Source organism: Plodia interpunctella, chromosome 17 (genome assembly GCF_027563975.2).
Source record: "Plodia interpunctella isolate USDA-ARS_2022_Savannah chromosome 17, ilPloInte3.2, whole genome shotgun sequence".
Classification (NCBI taxonomy): Eukaryota; Metazoa; Arthropoda; class Insecta; order Lepidoptera; family Pyralidae; genus Plodia; species Plodia interpunctella.
The window spans coordinates 6,653,067-6,677,739 of NC_071310.1; the positions used below are offsets into that span (position 1 = coordinate 6,653,067).

The 24,673-nt window shown below is 35.5% G+C and overlaps 1 protein-coding gene and 1 pseudogene across 5 annotated transcripts in view; one reads left to right on the top strand and one right to left on the bottom strand.

Annotated features, from left to right (window-relative positions):
* LOC128677270 (uncharacterized protein) overlaps positions 1 to 24,673 on the top strand; it is a 267,183-nt gene that overhangs the window by 234,915 nt on the left and 7,595 nt on the right. For all 5 annotated transcript variants that reach the window (XM_053757985.2, XM_053757983.2, XM_053757984.2 and 2 more), the window contains exons 5-15: positions 3,119 to 3,201; positions 6,184 to 6,258; positions 6,837 to 6,913; positions 9,230 to 9,294; positions 10,795 to 10,972; positions 15,914 to 16,050; positions 17,088 to 17,292; positions 18,632 to 18,796; positions 21,257 to 21,450; positions 22,305 to 22,401; positions 22,907 to 23,155. In XM_053757985.2, the coding sequence (XP_053613960.1) occupies positions 3,119 to 3,201; positions 6,184 to 6,258; positions 6,837 to 6,913; positions 9,230 to 9,294; positions 10,795 to 10,972; positions 15,914 to 16,050; positions 17,088 to 17,292; positions 18,632 to 18,796; positions 21,257 to 21,450; positions 22,305 to 22,401; positions 22,907 to 23,155 (1,525 nt within the window). The remainder of the gene's footprint in view (positions 1 to 3,118; positions 3,202 to 6,183; positions 6,259 to 6,836; positions 6,914 to 9,229; positions 9,295 to 10,794; positions 10,973 to 15,913; positions 16,051 to 17,087; positions 17,293 to 18,631; positions 18,797 to 21,256; positions 21,451 to 22,304; positions 22,402 to 22,906; positions 23,156 to 24,673) is intronic.
* Positions 396 to 2,825, bottom strand: LOC135309882 (uncharacterized; annotated as a pseudogene).

A 24,673-nucleotide genomic window follows, 5' to 3' on the forward strand; every position in this document is an offset into this window, starting at 1 on the left:
CTTATGGATTGTACTATTTAGGCCCTGCTGTACGATTTTGACGTATTGATCCCATCTATTATCTGTTGTATTTGCTCCAATAGTTTTTAATGATTCTAATACTGTCTTGTTAAATCTCTCGACCTGTCCATTTGAACGAGGCATACCCGTTGCCACAATATGCGCTCGAATATTCTTATTTGCACAATATTGCCTATATTCGTTGGAAGTAAAACACGTACCCGAATCCGAAATAATTCTTTTCGGATTACCGAACGTTTTAGTAATATTATCAAGCTGCTCTAAAAGGTCAGATGTTCTGGTAGACTTTACTGCCTCGATAAATACAAATTTTGTGAACGCATCTACTACAACCAACAAATATTTATTTCCGTTTACTGTCTCAACAAATGGGCCTAGATGGTCCGCATGAAGGGTATGAAAAGGTTGAGCGTATTTTGGCAACGGGTACAATTCTCCTTCTTTAGGACCACCCTTGTTTTTATAGTAAATACAGTTCAAACAGTTTTTAATGTATTTTTTTACTATGTGACGCATACGGGAAAACCAATACTTTGATCCTATCCTTTCTAGAGTTTTATCGACAGAGAAGTGGCCAATATCATCGTGGTTGCACTTTATTATTTGCCATATGCACTTCTTTGGTACAACCCAGCGACGACCCTGTTCTGTTCTTTTGTACACTTTACCGCCCAAAAGTTCATACGAGTCAAAAATGTTTTTATTATCATCTATTTCACCTGTCTCTAAAATTGTTTTTATATTTACTATATCAAGGTCTTGTACTTGTACCGAAAGTAACCAATCTCCTTCCGTAATCGATAGTATTATTTCTTTTTCCGATCTCTCACCAGAAGGAACCGGGTTCCGACTTAAGGCATCAACATGCTGCATACGTGTACCTTCTCTATGTTTGATTTCGTACACAAACTCTTGGGTCGAGAGGACCCACCGTGCAACACGGGGAATAATATCCTTTTTAGTCAACGCGTATCTGACTGCGTGAGAGGAGCGAAAAGGTCTGCATTGAACCGGACGAGAATCTGTTACGGTAATAACCATTTCATGGTTGTTAACTTTTCCTAACTCTTTGATATCTGACGCAACACACTTACTGTATAATTTAAATAAACAAATTAATTCTCTTAAGTTAGTGTCAGTATCAATTTTAGTTTCATCGATAGTGTTACAAAACTCAGTAAAAGTGTTTGCATAGTCAAATGTAAAAGATGTGCCGACCCTGGAATATATTAAATCATTACGCTCTGTTATGTTGCGGCCAATAAGGATATCACAATTTAAGAGTTCGTCAATAACATAAAGATCGACATCTGACAATATTACATTGTCTACCTTCAAACTGACAGTAACCTTTTGGCTAACAGATTTCGAATTATCTTTAGAAAATCCTTGTAACAAAACCGGCGAAGGGAGGGTGTTCGTTTTTAAGGAATATTTTTCCACCACAGATTCGGAAACTAGAGAACAGCTGCTTCCAGTATCAATAAATGCCTCATGAGCGAAATTATCAATATGGATTACTTTAACAAATTTATTCCGCGAATTATCAGACGAAATAACTTTGATTTCTTTTATGATTTCCGCCACATGAGTAACATTTAATAATTTTCCGAGTCTGTGCCGGGCCGTTTTGGCTAGTTTCAGATGTACTGTTTGAGTTTACATCCTTATTTGTACTATTTGAGGGTATACTCGTCGAAGGTTGAGAAGAATTGTTCAATAGGTCAGTAGATTTTTGTTGAGTGTCGCGAGTAGTATTAAAATTAGTTTTCGTATTTTTTGATTTGAAAGTGCGGCCATGAAGATAACTAGCTAAATCATGGCAAGATTTAAAATTACTAGCTTCAATAGACGCTCCTATATTGTTATCTCCAATACTCCCGACAATAATAGAAATTTTATCCTGCTCCGTAAAGTTTAATGACAGTCTGTCTATTTTACATTTAATATCGAAATAGAACTCGTACAAAGACTGATTTTCTAAAGGTTTTTTATTAACAATTTCTTTTAATAGCTCGAACATATTGCGTCGAATTTTGAAACTATCAGCTAAGCGGCGATGCCATTCGCTCCATTTCCAAGTGGGCCACTGACTATCCGTACGTAACAACGAGTCGTACCAGACTTTACCCGAGCCTTTTAACTTATTCAGTGCTTGATAACGTATCGTCTCATCGGACCAACCGAAAGTCATAGCGTACGTCTGTATAATACTAAGCCATGCATTAATGTCGTCGTTTAAAGGGTCAAACTCGGGAATAATATTATTCAAGGTACTCACAGTTTTAGCTTCTTTTCGACGTGATACCTTAGATTTCTTTCTAGGCGGAGGCGACGGGGTTCGAGAGCTCGAGCACACCGTGCTGTTGCTACTCGACGATGATCGGGCACGTTTACGACGACGTCCGTGACGTCCCATGACGTGGAGAAAAATTCACACTTCTGATGAAAACAACACGTATATTAATATATATATTATTTATTTACTATATACTCCCACGTTATTACTTTACACGATACAAACTAATCAAAATATATTAACAAAAATGCGAACAACCTTTTACCGATAATCTAATTCGAACCTTTAATCAAATCACACAACGTACTTAAAATAAAATAGATAATTATTCGTTAATTTAAATTAAATGATTTAACAATTTTTGATAATTGGGAGTCAAGAGCAAGTCGTCCGTTGCACGGTTAGACCAAAAGTGAGCCCGCGCCGTTTGTTTCGCCACGCCTCACCACCGAGTAGGGGCAACCGCTTACGTCAGCACGATAGATGGCGCTGGATGAACGATGTTGCCAACAAAACCTATATTGGTGAAAGCGGTGGTGGGACGCCGCCTGTGAACCGATAGGTTCGAATCGCAATCGTGCCGCATGAGTTTGTATACAAATCTGATTCAGGTATAGTATTTTCGTCGACCACCTCTTGCTTCCTGTGAAGGAAAACATCGTGGGAAAACTCTCGTTGATTATGTAATAGAGAATGTACCTATGTGTAATAAAGAAGGAAATGGCAAACTACTCTATTAATAGTGCCAAGAAAATAAAAACTGTGAAAAGAGATTATGTAAATACTGTTTGCTTTCAGGCAGATGGGCCCAGCCGCGGTGAGCTGCGTGTGCGCACCTGGGTACACCGGGGACCTATGTGAAGCGCAGATTGCAGAACCTGGTAAGGGCATGGCTCCATTGCTCCTTAGTCATCCGTTGCGTTGACGTCCGTCGAGGAATCGACACAGAAACTGTATTGAATTTTAACTTACGCCAACGCACGTCGATAAAACCTATATAAAACATCGGTTGCCGGAGAGAATGACTGAGCAATAGGCAGCGGCGTAAACAATTATTTTTTACAAGCTTTTCTTTAGTTGTCTGTAATCAAATCTTGCCAGTTAGATTTCCTGTTGTCCTACAGAGTTGACATTTCCCACGACGCTTCAGGTTCCATGGCAATTTATTATTATGATAGGAATAACCTGATGCTGAACCCAGGATCGACTACTAACCCTCGTTGGTAGTCGACCCTCCTCAATAGTTTACAGTACGGACATGGATTTTGTCAGACGTGAAATGCAATACAAGATCTCCCCGACGACAATAAAATCTTGTGGCAAAAATGACATTTTTGTAAAAAAAACTTGGTTTACATATTTTATCATTTTATTAACTTGAAACTTTACATAATGGCAATACCCAAGGAACCGTACTTACCACTTCGTAGGTACTTATATATAGAAAGGTTTTTGTAACACGCTGTATATGTACGTTATATATCAAACGGAATAAAAGTAAGTAAAGTAGATAAGATTATCCGCTTTGCAACATAAGAGCATGAAGTAACAACACATCGACATGCAAATATCGCACAAATCCCTTTATAGCTAAGCTCAGGATAATCTAAAAAGTAAATATTGTGGATGCATAGCTACTCGTAGCACACCACCCTTATTCCTCTTTATTCACATTCTATGTTTATTTATATTTAGCACTTTTGAAAATATTGGAGTGCAAACAAAATAAGGCTTTCCTAAACAGATTTTGACACAAGCTTTTATCCAATTGAGCTGTCAGTCAACGAAAGTAAACGCGTTATATACAAAATTTTGGACCAAATCTTTCATTCGCGAATATAGTTAAATAGAGATACTTATAGTCTAACAGATATACTGGCTTTGTCTACCCAGTCTTATTGTGATGTAATCGTAAAGCTTCTAACCCAGATCAATCGACTAAAGATATCTATATGCTTCTTTTGAACATTAACTTTAAAAAAATATTATATAAAAATGGTATTCTGGTATGATACAATGCAACACTGTTTAAATGAGTTTTACGGTATGTCTATTTAACAGTGGAGATTCCGAAATGCCAGTGTTTATAAATACGATATAATTCAAAATTTGACGTGAAAATGTACCTATAAAGGTCGAAATTTCTAAATAAATGCACTTTACTATAAAATTGAGTTTATATTCGAATATTATCCAAATTTCTTCCCCAAAAGTCAGACACAACCTTCATTGACGATCTCGGTGACGCATTGGTAAGGTTCTTGCCACTGAACTGAGAGGTCCCGGGTTCGATCCCCGGTCGGATCATGATGGAAAATGATCTTTTTCTGATTGGCCCGGGTCTTGGATGTTTATCTATATATGTATTTGTTATAAAATATAATATCGTTGAGTTAGTATCCCATAACACAAGTTTCGAACTAACTTTGGGGCTAGCTCAAACTGTGTGATTTGTCCTAATATATTTATTTATTTATTTATGACTTTGATTTTTTACGGACTTTTAGGTATAAACTGAGAAAAACGTACTTACTGGCCGTAAATAAGACCCCATTCTGTAAATGCAAGATTCCATCCATACAAAAATAGTTGCAAGCAAAAAACGAAACGTTACGAACTTTGTACAGACGTGTTGTCTCAGCTTAAGATTAATCGGTACAAGCTCGAAACCAGCTTATAATACACTAAGCAGTTACAGTTTGTGAGCTAAGTTGGAGTAATGGTCAGAGAGCGGTATTTCTATACAACCATCGCTATGTTACGGCCAGATGTTACTTTGGAGAATGCTTTGAACATCCTGTAAGGCATGCTAGAGATTTCAAAATTTGAAGATCCCGAATAGGTTAAATACCTGTTTTTATTCACTATGTGACCACACATATAACGAAATGGTTAAACTCAAAAGGTTTATTTTTCGATTATGTCTGGATCTTACTACTTTTTTTGGCCGAGTGTCTCTGGATTTATCTACTTTCATCTCTCACGTTGCTTGATAATAGATATCAATTATTCATTTTGAAAATGATAACTACAAAGTATGAATATTCAATCATTATGCTAAACAAAATGTATACAAGAAAACTTATCTACTCGTGTAACTCCCTTAGCTTTGCATACTTTAGATCTAGCTCAGAACTTGTATCTAGATCTAGATAGTCTGTAGTTAGCACAACAGGTGTCAGGCACCGTTTGCTTTGGTCACAAATACGATATATGCCTTTGGTGCCGATTAGTTTCACAAATAACACTGAAATATAAAGAGAATTTATAACTTTGTACGTCCGGGATAATCTTCGGAATTACTCAATTGATTCTGTATTATGTTAGTACATTTTATTTTTTATCCAGGCAAATACCCTGTTATATATTATATTATACAAGGTATATGTTATATTATATATGTTATTTAAGTTACACGTATTAGTAGTCCATCTTGAACAAGAAACTCACGAGTAACATCCATTTCCGTCTTCAAAGACTCATCGGTAGTTCCTGCTAATCTTTTAATGATGCTTGATTAGAGTCGTCCCTCTATACAATCCCCATGTGTCTTCACATACTTAAATGAATGTGACTGAATATCAAAGACATTAAATGTTTTTGTTTTCATCATGAACTGTTTAAAACCATGGTTGTAGAAATACAGGCCGCTATGTATAAAGAAATATTTTAAAAATAGAATAGTAAAATAAGCGATTGTCTTTTCTTAAATTTTCGCGTCGATGTATTATATTAATTTAATTGGCGAAAATTAAGTTGTTTTAATCGGATCTTATAACATTTATATTCGTATTTTTTCGACTTTCATTTTAATATTTGTATTTACTTATTATTTTCTAGAAATAACAATATGTTTGTTGCAGAATGCGGCATTGAGGAGTGCTCTGACGGCTGTACGAGTGCCGTGTGTGATTGTACTCCGAGGGACACTGATTTTAGTAAGTTTTTATTATCTATAATATTATATAAAGAGGTAGGTAAGCGTAGGTAGGTAATCTCCGAAACTACCGAACCGATTTCAAAATTTATTTCACCATTAGAAAGGTATATTATCTAAGATTGCTATAGACTATATTTTATCTCAAAATTCCCACGGGAGCGAAGCTCCGGGCAACATCTGGTTTAATATACATCTGCTAATACACTCTTTCCATGTTACTTAATGACATCAAATTTTAAACGTTGATATTTACAAGCCTAATACAAATTTATATGGACAAATGCTTTAAAATTAAAATTTTAAGAACACATTCCATTCTGTCATAATCAGACTGTGTGTTGTAAATCAATTGCATACTAAAAATAAAACCCGAGTAAACGATTTTTCTTCTATTTCCATGTCCAATACAAACCATTGTCTTATTCCTAAAATCATCCACAAAACTAGCAAACTTAGATCCTGAGTGATGATAGCTTCAAGCCGGCATTACGGGCCGGGTCGGCGCGTCCGCACGGACGTCCGGTGTCCGGCCCGGACGGCTACAAATGCTACAATCATTAATCATTGTGTTTGCAGCGTCAGCGCGCTTCGAAACTAGACTGCAGATTGGGGACCAACCGAATGCGAACATATCACAGGAAATCATTAAACAGGTAAACTTTTGTTTTTGTTCAACGCTCAACTGTACGCATAGGTATATTAACATAAATGTAGTAGGTAGAACCGATGAATATAATATAATGTCAAGGTAAGTGATAAATAAGTAGGTACTCATATTCTTTGCAAATAAATATTAATAATTTTGAAACTATTTTCTTTCTTTTATATTGATTTGTTTCGCCGAAATAGCTTGTCTATAATCAAAGTGCGCAGGCTTTGTTCATAATATCTTAATTTATCACCTGGTCTGTAATATATTATATGTGCATATGGCAAAATTAAATATCATATTGACAGTCGTCTCAGACTGTCAATATACAAACGCGATGGCTGACGTTTGCAACCAGTGTATCAGACGTCCAAAAGCTACGATAACCCCTTTCCATCAGATACCCCACATGTCTGTTTAGTTGTATTTAAAAAAAACTAATTTCACATCAATACTCCCTGTTATTTAAGTGCCAAAAATAAGATTTAAGAATTCACACTGAGTCAATTTCTCAACGAACAAATCACGATCGAAAAAAGCACCAAATATAATTAAACCATTTCATCAATTTACACTTAACATAATACAGTCAGTTTTATAAAATGCACAAAGGAAGGCACAGCATTAGAGTTTATGCGGCGGTAACAAATGCAGCGCTTTACATGAAAACTTACTGCGCTCGCTGCATCAGCTTTACGGTTCACTCTATATCTAGATTTCTCACTTTATGCTCTGTTGATTAATTTATCAACTTGTACTTCGTTGCGACGTAGTTGTTTTTTTAAATAATTAGCATAAAGTGTATGTAATGTAAAAATGGTGCACGATATATACGTATTTTAAGCGATAAGGTCGTCTTTTGCGCACGATTTATGCTTTCACCGGAAGTAAGCGGTAATATATTAAAATTACATTTCAGTTCACAGACGCTATCCACTGGTCCACCACCGCTTCAAGAATCCTTTAGTACAGTTTAATATCATACTTAATAGATATTTACATAACACAATTTCAATTTCTCATCTTCGTTTCGACATAATAATTTCATCAAGATCAGACTGTGGAGCTAGGTGTTTGGATATTAAGTTTGATTGATCACAAGCGCGTGGGAGATGTTGAAGAAATATTTTTGGAGCTCTATATTAATCTCAGGAAGCGGTGGTGGTGTAATGATTAAGACGCCCGCCTGTGGATGATCAAAAGGTCCCAGGTTCGAATCTTACTCGTTCCACATGAGTTTGTATACCAATCTGACTCATGTATAGTAGTTTTCATCGACCACCACTTGCTACCGGTGAAGGAAAACATCGTGAGGAAACCTGCGCACTGGTTGATTCTTATTAACTTGTGTGTGAAATGGAGAATGCAATGGCAAACCACTTCATTAAAAATGCCAAGAAAGTTGTTGTGTGTTTTTCATTCCACGTAATAACCATGACCCTCAGCCATGAGGAATACGACTATTAAGAGATATTAATTTCGGGTAGTCCAGTGACTAAATCGTTTCAATTGTGGCAATGCCTAAAGTTCAAATCCTAACGCTCATGAATTTTCATATCTGACTCACGGCTATTGGTTAATTGTATACTAGCTTAACTATATCCTGAATGTATGTGTACGATGAGATCCACCACGGTGAAAAAAAATATCATTTATCTCGTAGTATAAGAAATGGAGAAGGCATAATGACTTCCTGGACATATTCGTTGCGTATTGACATCCATGGATCACTAGATTTTGCCCGTGGCTACGCCAAGGTAAATTTCTCTGCGAAAGCGGAACAGACATGATTTTCATACTAAATTTCTCCACTTGATGGGTTTTGTCATGTTATTGAAATATATGAATACCAAATGTCATCAAAATCGGTCCAGCGGTTAAGCCGTGAAAATTAGACAGACAGACAAACTTTCACATTTATAATATTAGTTAGTACCTATGGATTTTCGTCACGTCAGTCATCTTATTGAAATGGTTTGAGTCGTTTCCTTTGAAGCGTTTCCTTTCCTTTCCTATTCAACTCAAGCATTAATTGAAATGTTAACAGAAGAGTATAGACGTGAGCTTGTGAAGGCAGTCCATTCACGTTTACTGTTATTAAATGTACTAATGACGTCGACTCTGGAGGCGAATGGCAACCCATCCAATGTTGTTTTCCTATACTATGCCACAAATACAATTCTCCTTGAAACCATTTTATAATTTTGAGAATCCCAGAAGTAATACTAACCATTTCGTTTCCGTATACAATGCACGTACACTTTTAGGACCCGCCTTTATAATATGTGGACCCTATTAAATTTTATTACGGTTCTTTCAGATAACAAGCTATTTAAGGGCATCCAATATAAGTTTGGAAGATGATGTTGAAGTACTTAATATAAGGTAAGTTTGATAGTATATGCTATAAATATAAATATAAATTTCAATAAATATTATATAAACGTAATATAATATTTATTGAAATTTATAGATTCCTCAGCGTTATCCTCGTTTATTACTATCGATACTATCGATAACTCGTTATATAAATTATATCCTACAACTGATCTCTCATCATCAGTGTGATATCAAGAATATCTTAATTTTAATAAAACCTTAATGAGATAAACATTAAGTTAACAGTCCCATTTCTATTGATTATATTAGATTAAATTATAGACATTAACTTGATATGTCATCAAAGTTTTGCATGCCAACTGTCTGACAACTAAGTATAAGGAAATCCGGACGAAGTGAAGAAAAAAAGTAGATAATCGCATCCTTGACTTCAATGCAGAGGAAGAAACTGGAAAACGCTCACATGAGAGAGAGAGACATGTAGAAAACTAATATACAGGTAGAGAAAGGTTACAAGCATTATTTTCCTAAAATTCTCACGAGAGTGAAACCAGGAGTGCAACTTTTAGAAGAACAAAGTGATTATGTATTGCGGGGGTATGTTAATGAAATTATTGCAAAGTTCTGTAATAAACTTCGTGTTACACGAACAAACAACTAAGTTTTAATATGAACTTAAATTGCACGCGATAAACCATTTTAACGTACTTTTATGAGTCCTTTTTTATGTGGCTATAATCTTTTGTTTTTAATTTGCGAAGTATTAAGATCTATATTTGGATGTATATGGATCATGGTATATAACTAGGGCTACCATAATTTCCTAGTGCATTTGGGATATAGGTAAAATAGTCGGATATTTTCGAATAAACCTGGAACATTCCAACTTTATGACAACAGAACGTAGCGTAGTCTTCCTTCACTAGTTCATACTACGTGCTTGTGAAAACATCATTTTACACAGCATACCACTGGGAACCTGATCTCTAGAATTCTAGAATTATCTTACGTTGCTGCTGTCCTCGAAGGTACTTTTATTATAATGCTAATATAAAATTATCCCGGACTTGAATTTTATTCAATTATTCTAAAAGTAGCTTATTTTAACCATTATTTAAAATAGTTTTATAGTACTCGTACGTCCGTTACGGCTGACATATATTCATGTAAGGTCGAGCCACAAATGTGGCAATCCACGAGAAAATGTACCTTATGAAGAACAGTCCCTTGCAACGTATTACTTGTAAGTCATCTTTTTTTAAAATAACAATGAGATGAAAAAATTCTTCCATTTCAATTCTTCCAGAATCCAGATTTTTTTATTGTATTCCATATAAGTGCATCTAAAATAAAAATGGAAACGACATCCCTCCATAAGGTCTCGTGAGTTGTCACAAGTTTGCGACCTTATTAACTTGTGAGTCAGCCTTTTAAGCCATAAACCGCAAATAACGTCATGATAGAAAATCAAACAAAATTGTGTGTGTGCTTTTTAAATATGTATAAATACAATTTCATATTTTTATATCATTGTACACTATTCAGCTCTCCCGACCTGAACAATGCCCGGTCAGTGTGGCTGCGGCTGTGGGGCGCCCGCCGGGACGCGGGCACGCTGCGAGCTGCGCTTGCGCGTCTGGCCGCCACTCGCGCGCGCGCAGACCGCTTGCGAATACTGCCGGCGACGCAACACTTTTATATGCAGCCAGCACTAAGTTTACAGGTAAGACTAGCTTCATAAATTAAGGGTTATACGTAATCATGGCACATAGAGTCACTTTTCGGATTCTGGTATGCGCTTGCGTCTAGCGATTGCGGCCTGCACACACCTACATCCTCACAAACTTTCGCATTTATAATATTAGTAGGACAAACAATTTCCCCGCTCTTGAACCTTAGAGTTCCATTTAGGGTAACTTGAATTGTGCTTGACTGCACACTAAATTGTAATAGCAGTCTGTCTGGACTAATGTGTCAGTCGATATTCATTCAGTGGTTAACCGAAATCAAACTTTATTTTTGACATTATCTAATAAATCCGTTGCCAATATTCCATACAGAATGAAGACTAACAATACTGACGAGTGCAATTTCCCTGCCTGTCTCATGCAGTAAACCCGTAGTCTACTTTGTGTAGCACGTGCTACGAATTTCGCTCTCAGCGTAATGCGCTACGAACGCCCTAGTTTGCTACGCGGCTACGACCGTCGTAGCAGATTGCTACGGCGGTATCGGCGAGCTACAACACATTTACTAAATTCTATAACGACTATTTTACAATCTTTTATTTAACTTAAAATATAACTATATATGTATGTCCCTATGTCTCGAGTGGAATCTTGCAATTCAAGTTTGAAGCAGATATCTTCAACCGATTGGGCTGAAATTGTGTAAACACGTTTAGTTTGGATAACAATGCATTATTATGGTAAGCATGACCAGATGGTGCACCCAGAAATAGCCCCGAACGTGGAAACTCCTCAACGGTATGCTGCACGGACATGATTTTCTTGTCACACATTCAATGCAATGAGATCTCTCTCACAACAACAAAAACTTGTGTCAAAAATGTCGTTTTTGTAAAAAAAAAATATTTTCATTAATTTTTTTTTTTCTTTTTATCGAGTGTGTTATATATGGTTAACACTGGTGTCAGATTTTATTCATGTCGCCTAAAGACTTCCAAAATGACTTTGACGACTACCTACCATTTTCTTTTTTTTTGTTTATTCTCTCGTTTCATTGAGGAGGCAAAGGGTTCTAGCTCATAAAGCTTTTGTTAAATATTTTTAGCATAGCTTTTCTCATGATGTTCTTTACCGGAAGCAATTGAAGTGTCTATAAAAACATACACGAGTCAAATTGGTATACAACCTCATGAGATTCGAACTTGGGATCTTTCGGTTCACGGGAGTGTGTCTTAAACTCTGGACCACCAACATTCCAACGCATTATGCAGTGGTGTTATGGTAACGATGATTATGATGTGGTATTGAAAAAAAAATATTTCCTAGAAATTACCTATTCAATAAATAATAGTTCAACGCGAACAGGCACAGTTCCCGTGAACAATAAACAATTACTTACTTATTTAACCACTAAAAATAGGTTAAATAATCTCAAAATCGTTATACCAAACGTATCTCTCTATTTTCTTTTAAAAAATGTGTTCGCCCGCCCGGCGGTTTATAAGACATCTGTCACTCGGACGCGGCCATTATCTGGATCTATCTCCAGAGCCCACAAAAGTTAAAAGAGATAACTATCTCTATCAATAAAAGCAAGTTTATCCGGCGGTAGAGAAATTGCCTCATTTTTCTCCAGTCCAACAACTCGGTTCCTTTTCCACGCCGTTTAATTGTTTGCTGTGTGCTTTATGGTCGCTGATAGAATAATTTAAAATGTTTGTAATAAAATTGCTTAATTCTGTTTAGTGGTTAGTTTTTTTTTCTTTTGAGTTAAAACATCAGACCTAATAGTAAGACGATAAAGCCAACTTTTATAGTGTAACTAGCACCCCGTCCCGGCTTCGCTCTTGTAAAATCATAATAAATTACATACCTAAATCTTTTCCAGGAATTACACTATCTATTGGTGAAAACCCAATGAAAATACACGCAATAGTTTGTGAGTTTATCAGACGCGGCAGAGGACTTTGTTTTATAATATGTATAAGAATTATAATTTAAGTTTTACTAAAGATAAATCCAAAATTTTTTACAAATATGGAGTACAATTTGATGTAAACAAACGTTATGTAAACATTTTCTCCTAAAAATATCCCTAAATAACAAGACGTTTTTTCTAACTTATCTCTATGAAGGAAATTAAGATGATGACTGGCGTTATAACCTAATTTGCAGGTTCTAATTAGCCGTCTTCTTCAGCGTGATCATAGATAATAATTTATGGGCTATTATGTACTGTATTCAGAGCAAATATCTCGTTTCAATTCAATAACTATTTTGGTCCTTTTTTAACGCAAATCCCTCCATTATACTCTAGCATATGATCATGAACGTTATGATTATCTAGCAAAAAAGAAACGAATTGAAAAACACATACTTTTGCTTTCGAGAAACTTCTCCGATTACTCTGACCTACGATTTTAACCTGGAACCATTCGACTACAAAGGAATGGGGTCCATAATTTGTCACATTGTTTTTACGCCCAATTTAACACCAAAAAATCCTGTCTCTGGATCCACCTGGTAACCTATTTAACTCTCCAAAGTATATTATTTAATATTTTCTTTTATATACAGGATAATTTTTAATCGTCATTATTTCATGACGTCACGTAGTAATAAACTTCAACTCCAAAGCGCAAATGTCGCTGTGACTTGTACGGAATTTTTTTTTTATCATTCTAAATTACCATGGTTCCTAGAAATATATATTACAGTTGCTTACTTTTAGAAGAAAATGATCATATCCCATTTTTACAAGAATGTGATACATACCAAAATCTCTAGACATGATTTCCTGTGGGTAATAAATAACTAATAGCTATAGTCCATTTCGTGCTTACCTAACTATAACATAAAACTGTGAACTAAATATTTCACATTTCAGCATAATTGGATAGAATACTTTAATAGAAAAATCTTGTAAAACATATCTATTCTATTAATTTACTTATAAAACATTTTATGAATCGGATCAACTATTTATTATTAAAAATCAATATATTTTAGCCATTGTTTTTGTGATGGAATCGAAGAGATCGCAACAGAAAACGTTTACAGTTGAGCAGTGGAGACAAAGTGAAGTCTATCTGTCACGCTTTTTATAGACATAGTTAATGACCCGGTATCAAATATACTCTACCGCAGGCAGACCTGCGGGCAACAGTTGATTGAATTCAGTCATACTTTTGATAATATTTTGACTAAAACTTCTGAACTGAAACTCGTTATAATGGTAGATGAAATCCAATCCTGTACACGATTCACTTTCGTATGTAATTATGTTCTAACAATAGCTTCGGACATTACCAGTCCTGCAGAGACGGGGTGAAATGGGAAAGAGGCGTAATGGGAAAGGCCGAAATGACTGATGCGGCTCATGTGGCGTATGATTTAGAGCCGGGGCGCGAGGGCCCATTTCTACCCCTTGTGTTTAGGAAACATTTGCGAGTTGAAGGGATAAATGGTTATTATATTTGACAATAAACTCTTCCTTAATAGGTACACCGACATATTTTAAACTTAGTCGTCTGAACAAATTTAAAGGTAGACTTGAAAAACACCTATTAGATAAGTCTAATTTGGAATATTTTCAAATGTCAATGTCAATCAAATGTCAATCAAAAATAGAAGTAGGTACTTTCTATTGAGACACAATGGATTAAAATAAGAACAAATGGGCATAGTTGTCACTAAATATATATAAATTTATTATCAATAACAAGATTATTGTTGGTTCCGGGACAATTCATAGTTTTTAAACTAAATTATAATGTTTCCATGTTATTCTTTTGTACATTGTTGGCAAATAAAGTTTGAAGATATTGTCACCTATATATTGTCATAGTTTCCGTACAGCGAGACCAAAAATGCTTATTTTTAATACAAACTAAAATTTGGATTAAAATTATAGTAAAATCAAATATAGTACAGGAAAGTATTGTATAGATGTAGGTAGTATATACATAATAGACACGTGGTTCAGTCTTAGAATATGACCATTCCATGCAGGTCCACGTCAGACAGGACGCTGGTTATAAAATCATAGCCGAATCTTCAACCTTATATGTAAGTTACAGCAATAATAGCTTGCACAATCATCGAGCTTGAACAATCCTAATAAAACGCGGGGCATAATGGGCCGAGGGCAAAATGACTGACGCGGCCGGATGATGATTTAAGACGCAAGTGGGCCTCTCGAGCGGTTACATTAAATTACATTCTGCGGTAAAAATGAAGCCAACCTGAACATTTTTTTTTCTATATTTTGTGTAGGTACTCAATTTTTAGCACTTTTGAGACGTCAGTTAACTCGTCAGTTAACTCTTGTTATATATGTGTTTTAATTTAAATAAGTATATTTTTTAGAGGCAGGGAGAGAAATCTGATTTCTGTTTTCGTAATTTTGTGCATTGTAAACATGAACCACGGGAAAAATAATTAACCATAGTCCACCTAGCGAAACGTGACAGATGGACCACGGGAATTTGTTCTCCATAGTCCGTTCGCCAAGTTGGTAGGTTCAAAGTACTCACTTCTACAGATCGTCGGGGTAAGTTTAATTATTTGAAATAAGCATCCTCGTGCTAGACTCTTGACTTGGCCGCTCGCCAGCCACGCGTCTCGTTAACCTGAGTTAGCACCTGCTTTATTATAATAGTTTGAACTTAATATGCGAGGTGTTTAAATAGCGCCTGGTTTCATTCGCTAGTTTCCAAATGTTGTTGCTCTCACTAATTCAAGTGTATTATGCGCATTTTTTTAAAAAACACTTTTCTGTCGACTGTAACTTATTTTGAGGCTAGAGACCGTACCACGAAAAAACTTTGCGACTACTTACTCTTTGGGAATACCGTTGTTTCCCACCTGTTGTTTCGAACTTTTTCCGCTTATTCGTCTCGTACACGTGAGGGTATGGAGTGATCCACATGCTGTAAAAGTAATATCGATGTTTGATTAAGTTTTTTTCTTTTCAGGCCGTAGTGGTAAACCAACGTCCAGAAGTATGGGAAGGGTCAGAGTTCATCCTGAGTTGTATGGCATACGGATCCCCCGACATCGTCTTCACGTGGTACAAGGACGGGGTCAAGGTCAACTTCAACGGGACCACCAGGTAAATTGTATTCTGGGAGTCCGTCACAGTCACTTTTTCTAAGTTCTATACACAGAAAATTACAACACAGTGCTACATTTATTATGACAGATTGACTATATATGAGTATATTATGGCAAATCGATAAAGAAATATCACAAAAGTAAAGAGCTGAAAGAGCTGAACCAGAAAAGGTCTGAGGGTAAAAGGTTAACCCCGACTTAAGTTTATCAATAGAAAAGATATCGATCTTTTCTATTGATAAACTTAAGTCGGGAAATTATAATAACACTCAATGATGAGTGAGCCAAGACAGACCGCGCTACATACATTACTTAATTGTGTTCATACTTACGTATAGAATTCCATTTCAACTGACGAAGTCTTTTGTAATTCAATGTGTGAAAAATCTCACAATAAGAACTTTCCTTTCGAGATTCGCCGCGACATGTCGAATGTTGTCAACTCGTCCCGTAACATTATTTAGCGAACTCATCTCAGAGTTCGCCAATAAAAGTTTATTCTTTGCCCAAGGTGCCTTTCCCAGTCTGTCTCGCTAATACACGGAGTTTTTCATTTTCGTTTTATTACTTGTATTGTAATGTAATATTCGTTAACATATATTTAATATTTGATATCACATGTAATGATATTTTTTAAATGCTACTACTCATATTCCAGCACAAGGCATGTGACACATATTTTTTAATAAGATGTGTTATTTATTAAGATAATGGTTATTTATTTATTATCCAACCGCACTGTCATTACTTTTTTTTTTTATAAATACAAGAACAAAATTATTACCAAACTTTATTAAATAATTAACCAGTAATGTTAATTTTGTTCATATTTGATTTTTGAAACGAAAATTGACGGATTGTTTAAGAATGCGGCTGCGGCGGTCAAAACGCTCGTAATGAACGACCCTACCACAGTTTGGTGTGGTACCTATCTACTTATAATTATATAAAATGACCTGCCTACCTATTACATAAAATTACTACCTACCTACTATTATGTATAAAATCCTACTTATTATATAAAATTTTCTTCAGGGACATCTGGACCCGCACTGTCGCAGAAGACGCCTTAGGCCGTCGGATGTCAGTCCTGGGGATATCCGAAGCTAAAAGACCAGACAGTGGAAAGTGGTCATGCGCAGCTGAAGATGCGGGGAGAAGACGGTGTAGAGCACTGAGGCTAGCTATATTGAGGCCGCCTGATATTCGTCTAGTGCCGTCGACTTTGACTGTCAGTAAGGTGAGCTCACATATTTGCTGAACGTAATTTTTCATTCCTCTAGTGTCCCAAGCACTAACGTAGTACTGAGCAATAGGGGGCTGGGACGCGTAAATTTAGATTTAAAAAGATTTCCGTTATTCGCTTGTGTTTCGAATTCACTATAATCCATTACACACCGTTCTTATTATATATCTAGGTAGAATGTAACATAAGAATCACATATGGTCGTTTACAGTGAGTTAAAATCTGAATTTTGATTAATAAACCAGAAATATCATTCAAAATTTTGTGTGGCGGAAGAAGCAAGGACGACACGGTATAAGGAAGACGTCATCAAAACGAATTATTTTGTGTTCATATTCTAAAAATACAATACTATACCCTTGCGATACCATGTGGTGGAAAGTCCTAACATTATAACATTCAAACTTTGTTATTTTTCAATTTTCTTCAGTCTCTTTGACACAATGCTCTCTTTATAAAGGTTTCCTTAACATGTGTTGTTTCTCTTTGTAACTCATGGGTTTTAAAAACTCAGTATTTATTGATTGATTATAGTGTAAAGAATAGTTTCATCTCATTCTTTGTTTTTCATAAATGTATGCTTTTGATCGATTACGTTATACATTATACTTACATTTAATTTCAAATAAAATTGGATGTTATTATTTAACAATCTGAGTTTCCATATTAGGATCTTACGACCTGTCTGACGTCCACCCTCTTCACTAATGAATTTCTATTACATGCTTCAGTATTTCTCGTATGAATTTATCCATAAATCTGTCAATGTGTCTGAATTTGAAACGTGAAGGGCGAAACATGTTTACAATAGGGTATGATTGATTTATACTACCTAACTTATTTTAACTCATATAATTTTCATTTCCGTAAGGCCGGTACTCTTGAGCTTGTGAGAGTTAATCAACTTTATATTTATAGTTTCTTTATATTTAGTGTATTTCGTGATCGTATGCATACGTATTGTATATTGATATAATGTTACAAAAATAAATTACCTAAACCACTGTAGAAGCCAGAGATTGATTTAATACTTATTGTTGGCATCAAGCAAGTGTATTTCATTCCACCCATATCAATTCACTTGCGTATAATTTTTAACAAGGTCATATTTTTTCCGGATTTGGTAGACTGTTAAGTTCACTAGTGTATATGCTACTATGACCATATACGTCATGATCAAAAGTCATGTTAAATGTCTTCAGACGACTTGAATAAAATCTGACACTAATGTAACCATGGAATTAGTAGGTAACTACTACGTTGTACGAAGTACCTACTTACTAAATCCATGAGTGTAACATAACACACTAAATAAGAAAGTTTTATTTTTCAGGGAGACAACGTGAGCATCACTTGCTTGGCTGGTGCTGGTCGTGTTCATGGAGCATTGGGGTTTAGTTGGGCTCGGGAGAGAACCCTCTTACCTCTCGCCCCGGGCCGGGAGGTTTGGGAGGACTTGTATCCGGCTGGCAGTGTGCTCAAACTTTATAATGTACAGGTAATTATAGCAAATGTATACCTATCATGCTATTTTATCTGCGCATTTTCTCGGTTTCTTTCCCAAACTCAACTAGACCTAACCTTTTCTTTAACGTGTGGAAAGACGCTCGTCCCGTCCATCCGGCCACGGGAAGCCGGACAGCAGGTGTGTGGGACTTTAAACCGCTAAAACCACACGGTGTCTACGCCTACCGCATTTGTGCCTGGAGCGTATGCTAATCTCGCTCCACAGCCCTGGCGAACTAGACCTAACCTGACCTAACCTCGGAGTCCAAGGACTGCATCATCATCATCTCATCGATTTTTGCTTGTAAAATTCGAAAACATCTTTAAAAATTAGGTCTAACTAAATACGTGGATCATTTCTGTTATACGAGGGCTGCTATTTATGTATCCGGAACTGGCCAATAATTCTAGAATATTTAAAAAGTAATTACAACATTTGAAAATAGAACTCTTCGGCTAGAGAATAAATATTTTTCATGTCCCTGTCATTTGTTTTTTTCAATTGGCGCCAATTTTGAAAATAGCTTGTCTTCATTGCCATGGATTTAACTCATGAACATTTTCGCGCGATGATTTATTATGATTTTCGGCGTGGATTAACTCAAAAACAGTGCATCGAACAACTGATTTTAACTTTTGGAGATGAAGCACCATCGAAAACCACTGTGTATTATTGGTTTAAGGAATTTCAACGTGGACGGTCTATGCTCACGGATGAAATTAAGGAGGGTCGTCCTAAATCGGTAGTGGTACAACAAAATATTGATGCTGTGCGACAATTAGTAATGCAAGATCGTCATGTTACATACCGCGAGATAGAGGCGTCTCTGGGCATTAGTATGACGAGTATACACGCGATATTACACGAACATTTAATTGTTAAAAAAATTTGTTCGCGTTGGATTCCGCACAACTTGAGCGTAGATCAAAAACAGGCTCGTGTCGACTGGTGTAAGAAAATGATAAAAAAATACAACCGTGGCACGTCAAAAGCTGTTTATAATATCTACACAGGTGACGAAACCTGGATCTATGCTTATGACCCTGAAACTAAACAGCAGTCAACGGTGTGGGTCTTTCAAGATGAACCGAATCCAACAAAAGTTGTTCGTGCGAGAAGCACTTTAAAGCAAATGGTCGCTTGTTTTTTTGGTATCAACGGACATGTAGCTACAGTGCCACTAGAGAATAGTAGGACGGTTAATTCTGAATGGTACACCACCATTTGTTTGCCAGAAGTCTTTGAAAAAATACGAAAGAACAACCCACAACGCAGAATCATACTTCATCACGACAATGCTAGCTGCCACAAGTCGGCTGAAACAAATAATTTTTTGGAGGGTCAAAAGATTGAATTGACGGGTCATCCGCCGTACAGCCCCGACCTGGCACCCAATGATTTTTATTTATTTCCAAACATTAAAAATAAATTACGTGGTCAACGTTTTTCGAGCCGCGAAGAGGCCGTTGATGCGTTCAAAACACACGTTTTGGACATACCTCAATCAGAATGGAAAAAGTGCTTTGAAAATTGGTTTCATCGTATGCAGAAGTGCATAGATCATCGCGGAGAATACTTCGAGAAACAATAAAACCATATGTAATAATATATGTTTGTTTAATTTTGTTATTCCGGATACATAAATAGCAGCCCTCGTATATTTTCTAATCTACCAACGTTTAGTTTCTGTGTAAAATGTTCAACAATAATATAAATGTTTCGCTATTCCATATTTCGTATTGTCTTGTACCTACGTAAAACCAACACGCAATAAATAACAAGCTTATTTATTTAAATATACCTACTTATTGCTATTAAAATATGAAAATGTTCAGTGCACACTTAAAATCCAGACTTAATTTAAATTGCTAATTGCGAGAGGAAACAGGAATATTAGCAACGCTGTTTTCAAACTACAAAAAGTTGTGATACTTTCTGAATGCGGAAAAAGTAGAAACAGTTTTATAATGCCACTTGTGATAAAACTTCTGTACGTAAATATTTAACTATGTGACTATACTTAATTGCGCTCATTAAAACTACCTAAAATGGAAATTATTTAGAACTCCTTTTTTTCTTACAAGTCTTAATGCACGCAGTTTTATCATTTCTTATATATTCTTATCGTACCATAGACGTATAAAAAAATATTTTCGTTTTTTATACGTATACTTATATCTTCGTTTTATTATTTCATCTTTTTATGATTTTACAACAATATAAGTCATGTTAGATGCCTTAAGGCGACTTGAATAAAATCTAACTTCAGTGTTATACATCAAGACTCTCGAAAAGAGATTTATAAATATTTTATGAAAAAAGAGATTTATTTTAACGGCAATTTATTTTATGTGAAACTGGGATGTGAAATGATGTGTATATCACGGTTTCCGTCACTATTTCTCAAATATACGAAGCGGTATATTTTGTCAAAAAAATCTTCTATCCTAGAAATCCGGCGAATTCCGCTGTCAAGTTTCATCCGTGGCCGGCACCAACGCCAAAGGGGTCACCATGTGGGCCCTGGGGGCCACAGATGAGGCTTGTCAGGCTGATTCTTCCCATGGACTGCGCTGGCCAAAAACTGCTCCAGGCGCCCATGCCTCCGCGGCTTGTCCCCCTGGTCATACTGGGGAAACCACCAGGTAAGTTCTATTATAAAACCTTCAAAAACGACAAACTTACAAAAAAAAAATTAATTATGCTTTATGGTAATAGAATTATTTGGTGTGTGGACCTAGAATGAGAATACTCTATATCCTTATGTGGATATCGTAAGAGGCGACTCAGGTACACATTAGCCTTGGCAGCTAAAGGTAACAATATTTCCAATGCGGGTAGATGATAGGCACGCATCCGATTATAAAATCCCAGCCGAATATTTAAAATTTTTAGGTTTTTTTTTTATGCTAACCCCGATTTTCGCTGCGTCGTATAAAATTTGTTTGATTGATGCCAGGCTAGTATGTATGTATTTATTTTACCAGTTCTATTTTTTACATACACATTAATGAATGAAGCAATACATTGATTAATATTTCAAAGCTCTAATACAATAATGGCCAGTATTCAAAGTGATATATTTTCAACATTGTTTTTCTCAACTTTTTAACTTTTATACTAAAATTTTGTAGACATATTGATGTGAATAATTACAATAGGTTAAATAAAAGAATATGACAACAAGCAGTTTTAACATCTAAGTACTAAAAACCCTTTTAAAATTAATGATAATCGCCAGAACACTAGTACTGTTCAATTCACTTAATTGTACAACTACAAAATGGAATAAAGGGAATGATGGAATAAGGAACAGGGCACAAAAGTAATAGTTAATGCAGGTAACACCAATTAAAAAACAATATGGGAACCTTTTAAGACGCTAAAAGTTAAAAATATGCGAATGAAACTAGAAGGTGAAGAAAAAACAACAAACGTATTCAATCTCCTAATCGTTTTGCTTTCGCCAACCAGAACTGTGAAAATGGTTTAATTTCAGATTCTGCGAACCAAAGACCGGACAGCATGGAGTTAAGTGGATGATACCGGATTTTTCCGGTTGCATTGCTGATTCTCTTAGGGATATTTATGAACAGGTAAATTAGAATTTGTAAAAACGACTCGTTAAAATACAAATCTCTATAAGCTCTAGAAAAGATATCTAGAAAAGCTTGGATTATCAAATACTTAAATTTTCTTTCTTAACACATTTATTTCGACAAGAAGATCATTTTGCATACAACACGTGACAAAAAATAATATAATAATAATTCATAGTTGCTAATTCATTCATTCATAGTCGATTCGCAACTACGAGGAAAATTTCAATAATGTAGAAGAAGACAAAGTCGAAACTTGCAAGATCGAATTACAAACAAAACGATACACTGTATAGGTGAAACTAAATTAAATCTTGTAAATATATAGGTTTAACCTACTCGCACAAAGACTGTAACAACTCTAAAATTGAATCTCGTTAATTTAATGAAATAATGAAATAATATCACGAATGAATGTTACAAGATGGGTACAATTTCATTATACTTCAACTCAAATGACAGAAAAAAAAAGTATCCTCTAAACGCAATCTACCACTTTCAGTTCAGCCGCATCTGGTACGGGTATTCCTGGGGCAACGTGTCCCACGTGGCCCGGCAGTACGGGGGGGTGCTGCACTCCCTCCCCCCTCACCCCGGAGAGGGCAGCCTGCCTCTCCAGCACTCCCGGCAGATGATGCACTACCTCCTATCTCCCGCGGGAAAGCCCAAAGACCGGGAGGAGTCGACGGAATATCTTCTAAGTATATACGATACGTTACTGAAGCATCCTGATACGTTTTTGGATGAAGAGGTGATTTTTTTCGGTTAAATTAAGTTATGAGTCTCTGTTATTTATATAAATAATTTTATTTATTATTTTTGTTGTAGGATTCTTTTCTACTCTTTTAGGTTATAGATAGCTGAGAACTTTCTGAACACAGAGGTATACCTACTATATATGTAGGTATACGTGTTCCGAAAGTTCTACATACATGTATAGTATAAACTACTCGTACAAAAATGTGTCAGTAAAAAACTGAAAGTTGCAGCAAAACTCACTTTTACTACCTTGATTCATCTTAGCATAGTACCAACGTAAGTAGTACTAACTAATTTAGTACTATAACACTGGTGGCTACAGGTGCCAAAACTATTACCGATTTTTGGTATGTTGGATACCACAGGTACCTACCCAGATTATAATATGCACATGTGCATACTTATTTTTTAATGCTGCGTGTAGTTTTCGAAATACGATAAATCTCTAAATAAAACAAGCAAAATTTAAATATTTATTAACAAAATTTTACCTACAGGAACCTTTGTCACAAATCATTTTGTCTATTAGTAAAAACCCTTTAAAAATCCATTCTGTAAAAGAATTATTGAATTAATTGCGAATTAATACAATTCCGTTTGTGCGAACCGCGTCTGCCGCTCGCGAGAATTGACCGAAATAAACAATGTCAACGGAAATAAATCTGCAGCTCGGTCATTTATCCATAGATTTCATTTTTTCAGCCATTATTTTGGTATAATCTGTATTTTGATTTCTTTATGTTCAATATAGATATTTCGATATCAAAAAACTTCCCCGTATATGGAAAACAAACACAGTAAATATGAGTTTTCTTTCTTTCGATGCGGGAAGTGTAAAAACTACACGTAATTTTAACGTTTTAAAGCGTCTGTACTGCTTAATATTCATCAAATCAGCATCTCTTTTTTTTTTTCATTTTGTAGACCTTTGTTATATAACAACATTGCATTTTCATTTCATTCTAGTCTTTGTTTCGGAATGTTTGATAACGAGATTGCACACATGATATATTGTCTCTAGATTAATGTTATAACAACAAAGGCTAACTAATGTTGAAACTCGACTCAACAAAATATCTAAACTTTAGCGTAGTTCCAATTCAGAATTTGGCGCGCTGCCATTTTAAACTAAAACTGGCCTGACCTGAATTAACCTTAAATCTTTTTGAAAATCTACGATAGAAATGCCGATGGCGCTAACATCTGGCTGCAACACCTGGAATTTTAACTCTGAAACTTGGTTTCATGGTCACGCAAGGCACTAACGAGATAGAAAATATCTAACTGATATAATTTACACTTCGTTTTTTCTTACTAGTTTCTTACTTATGTAAATGTATGTCTTTTTATGATTTCACAGCAATCTAAATTAAAATAGACTTTTTGGGAAATTTGTTTAGTGATTATTTCATTTTAAAATGGTTAAATTAATATTTGACTTACGATTTAAACAAAATTCAAGTACTGTGAAGATTATTTACATATTAAGGACTCGCAATTAAAAACGATG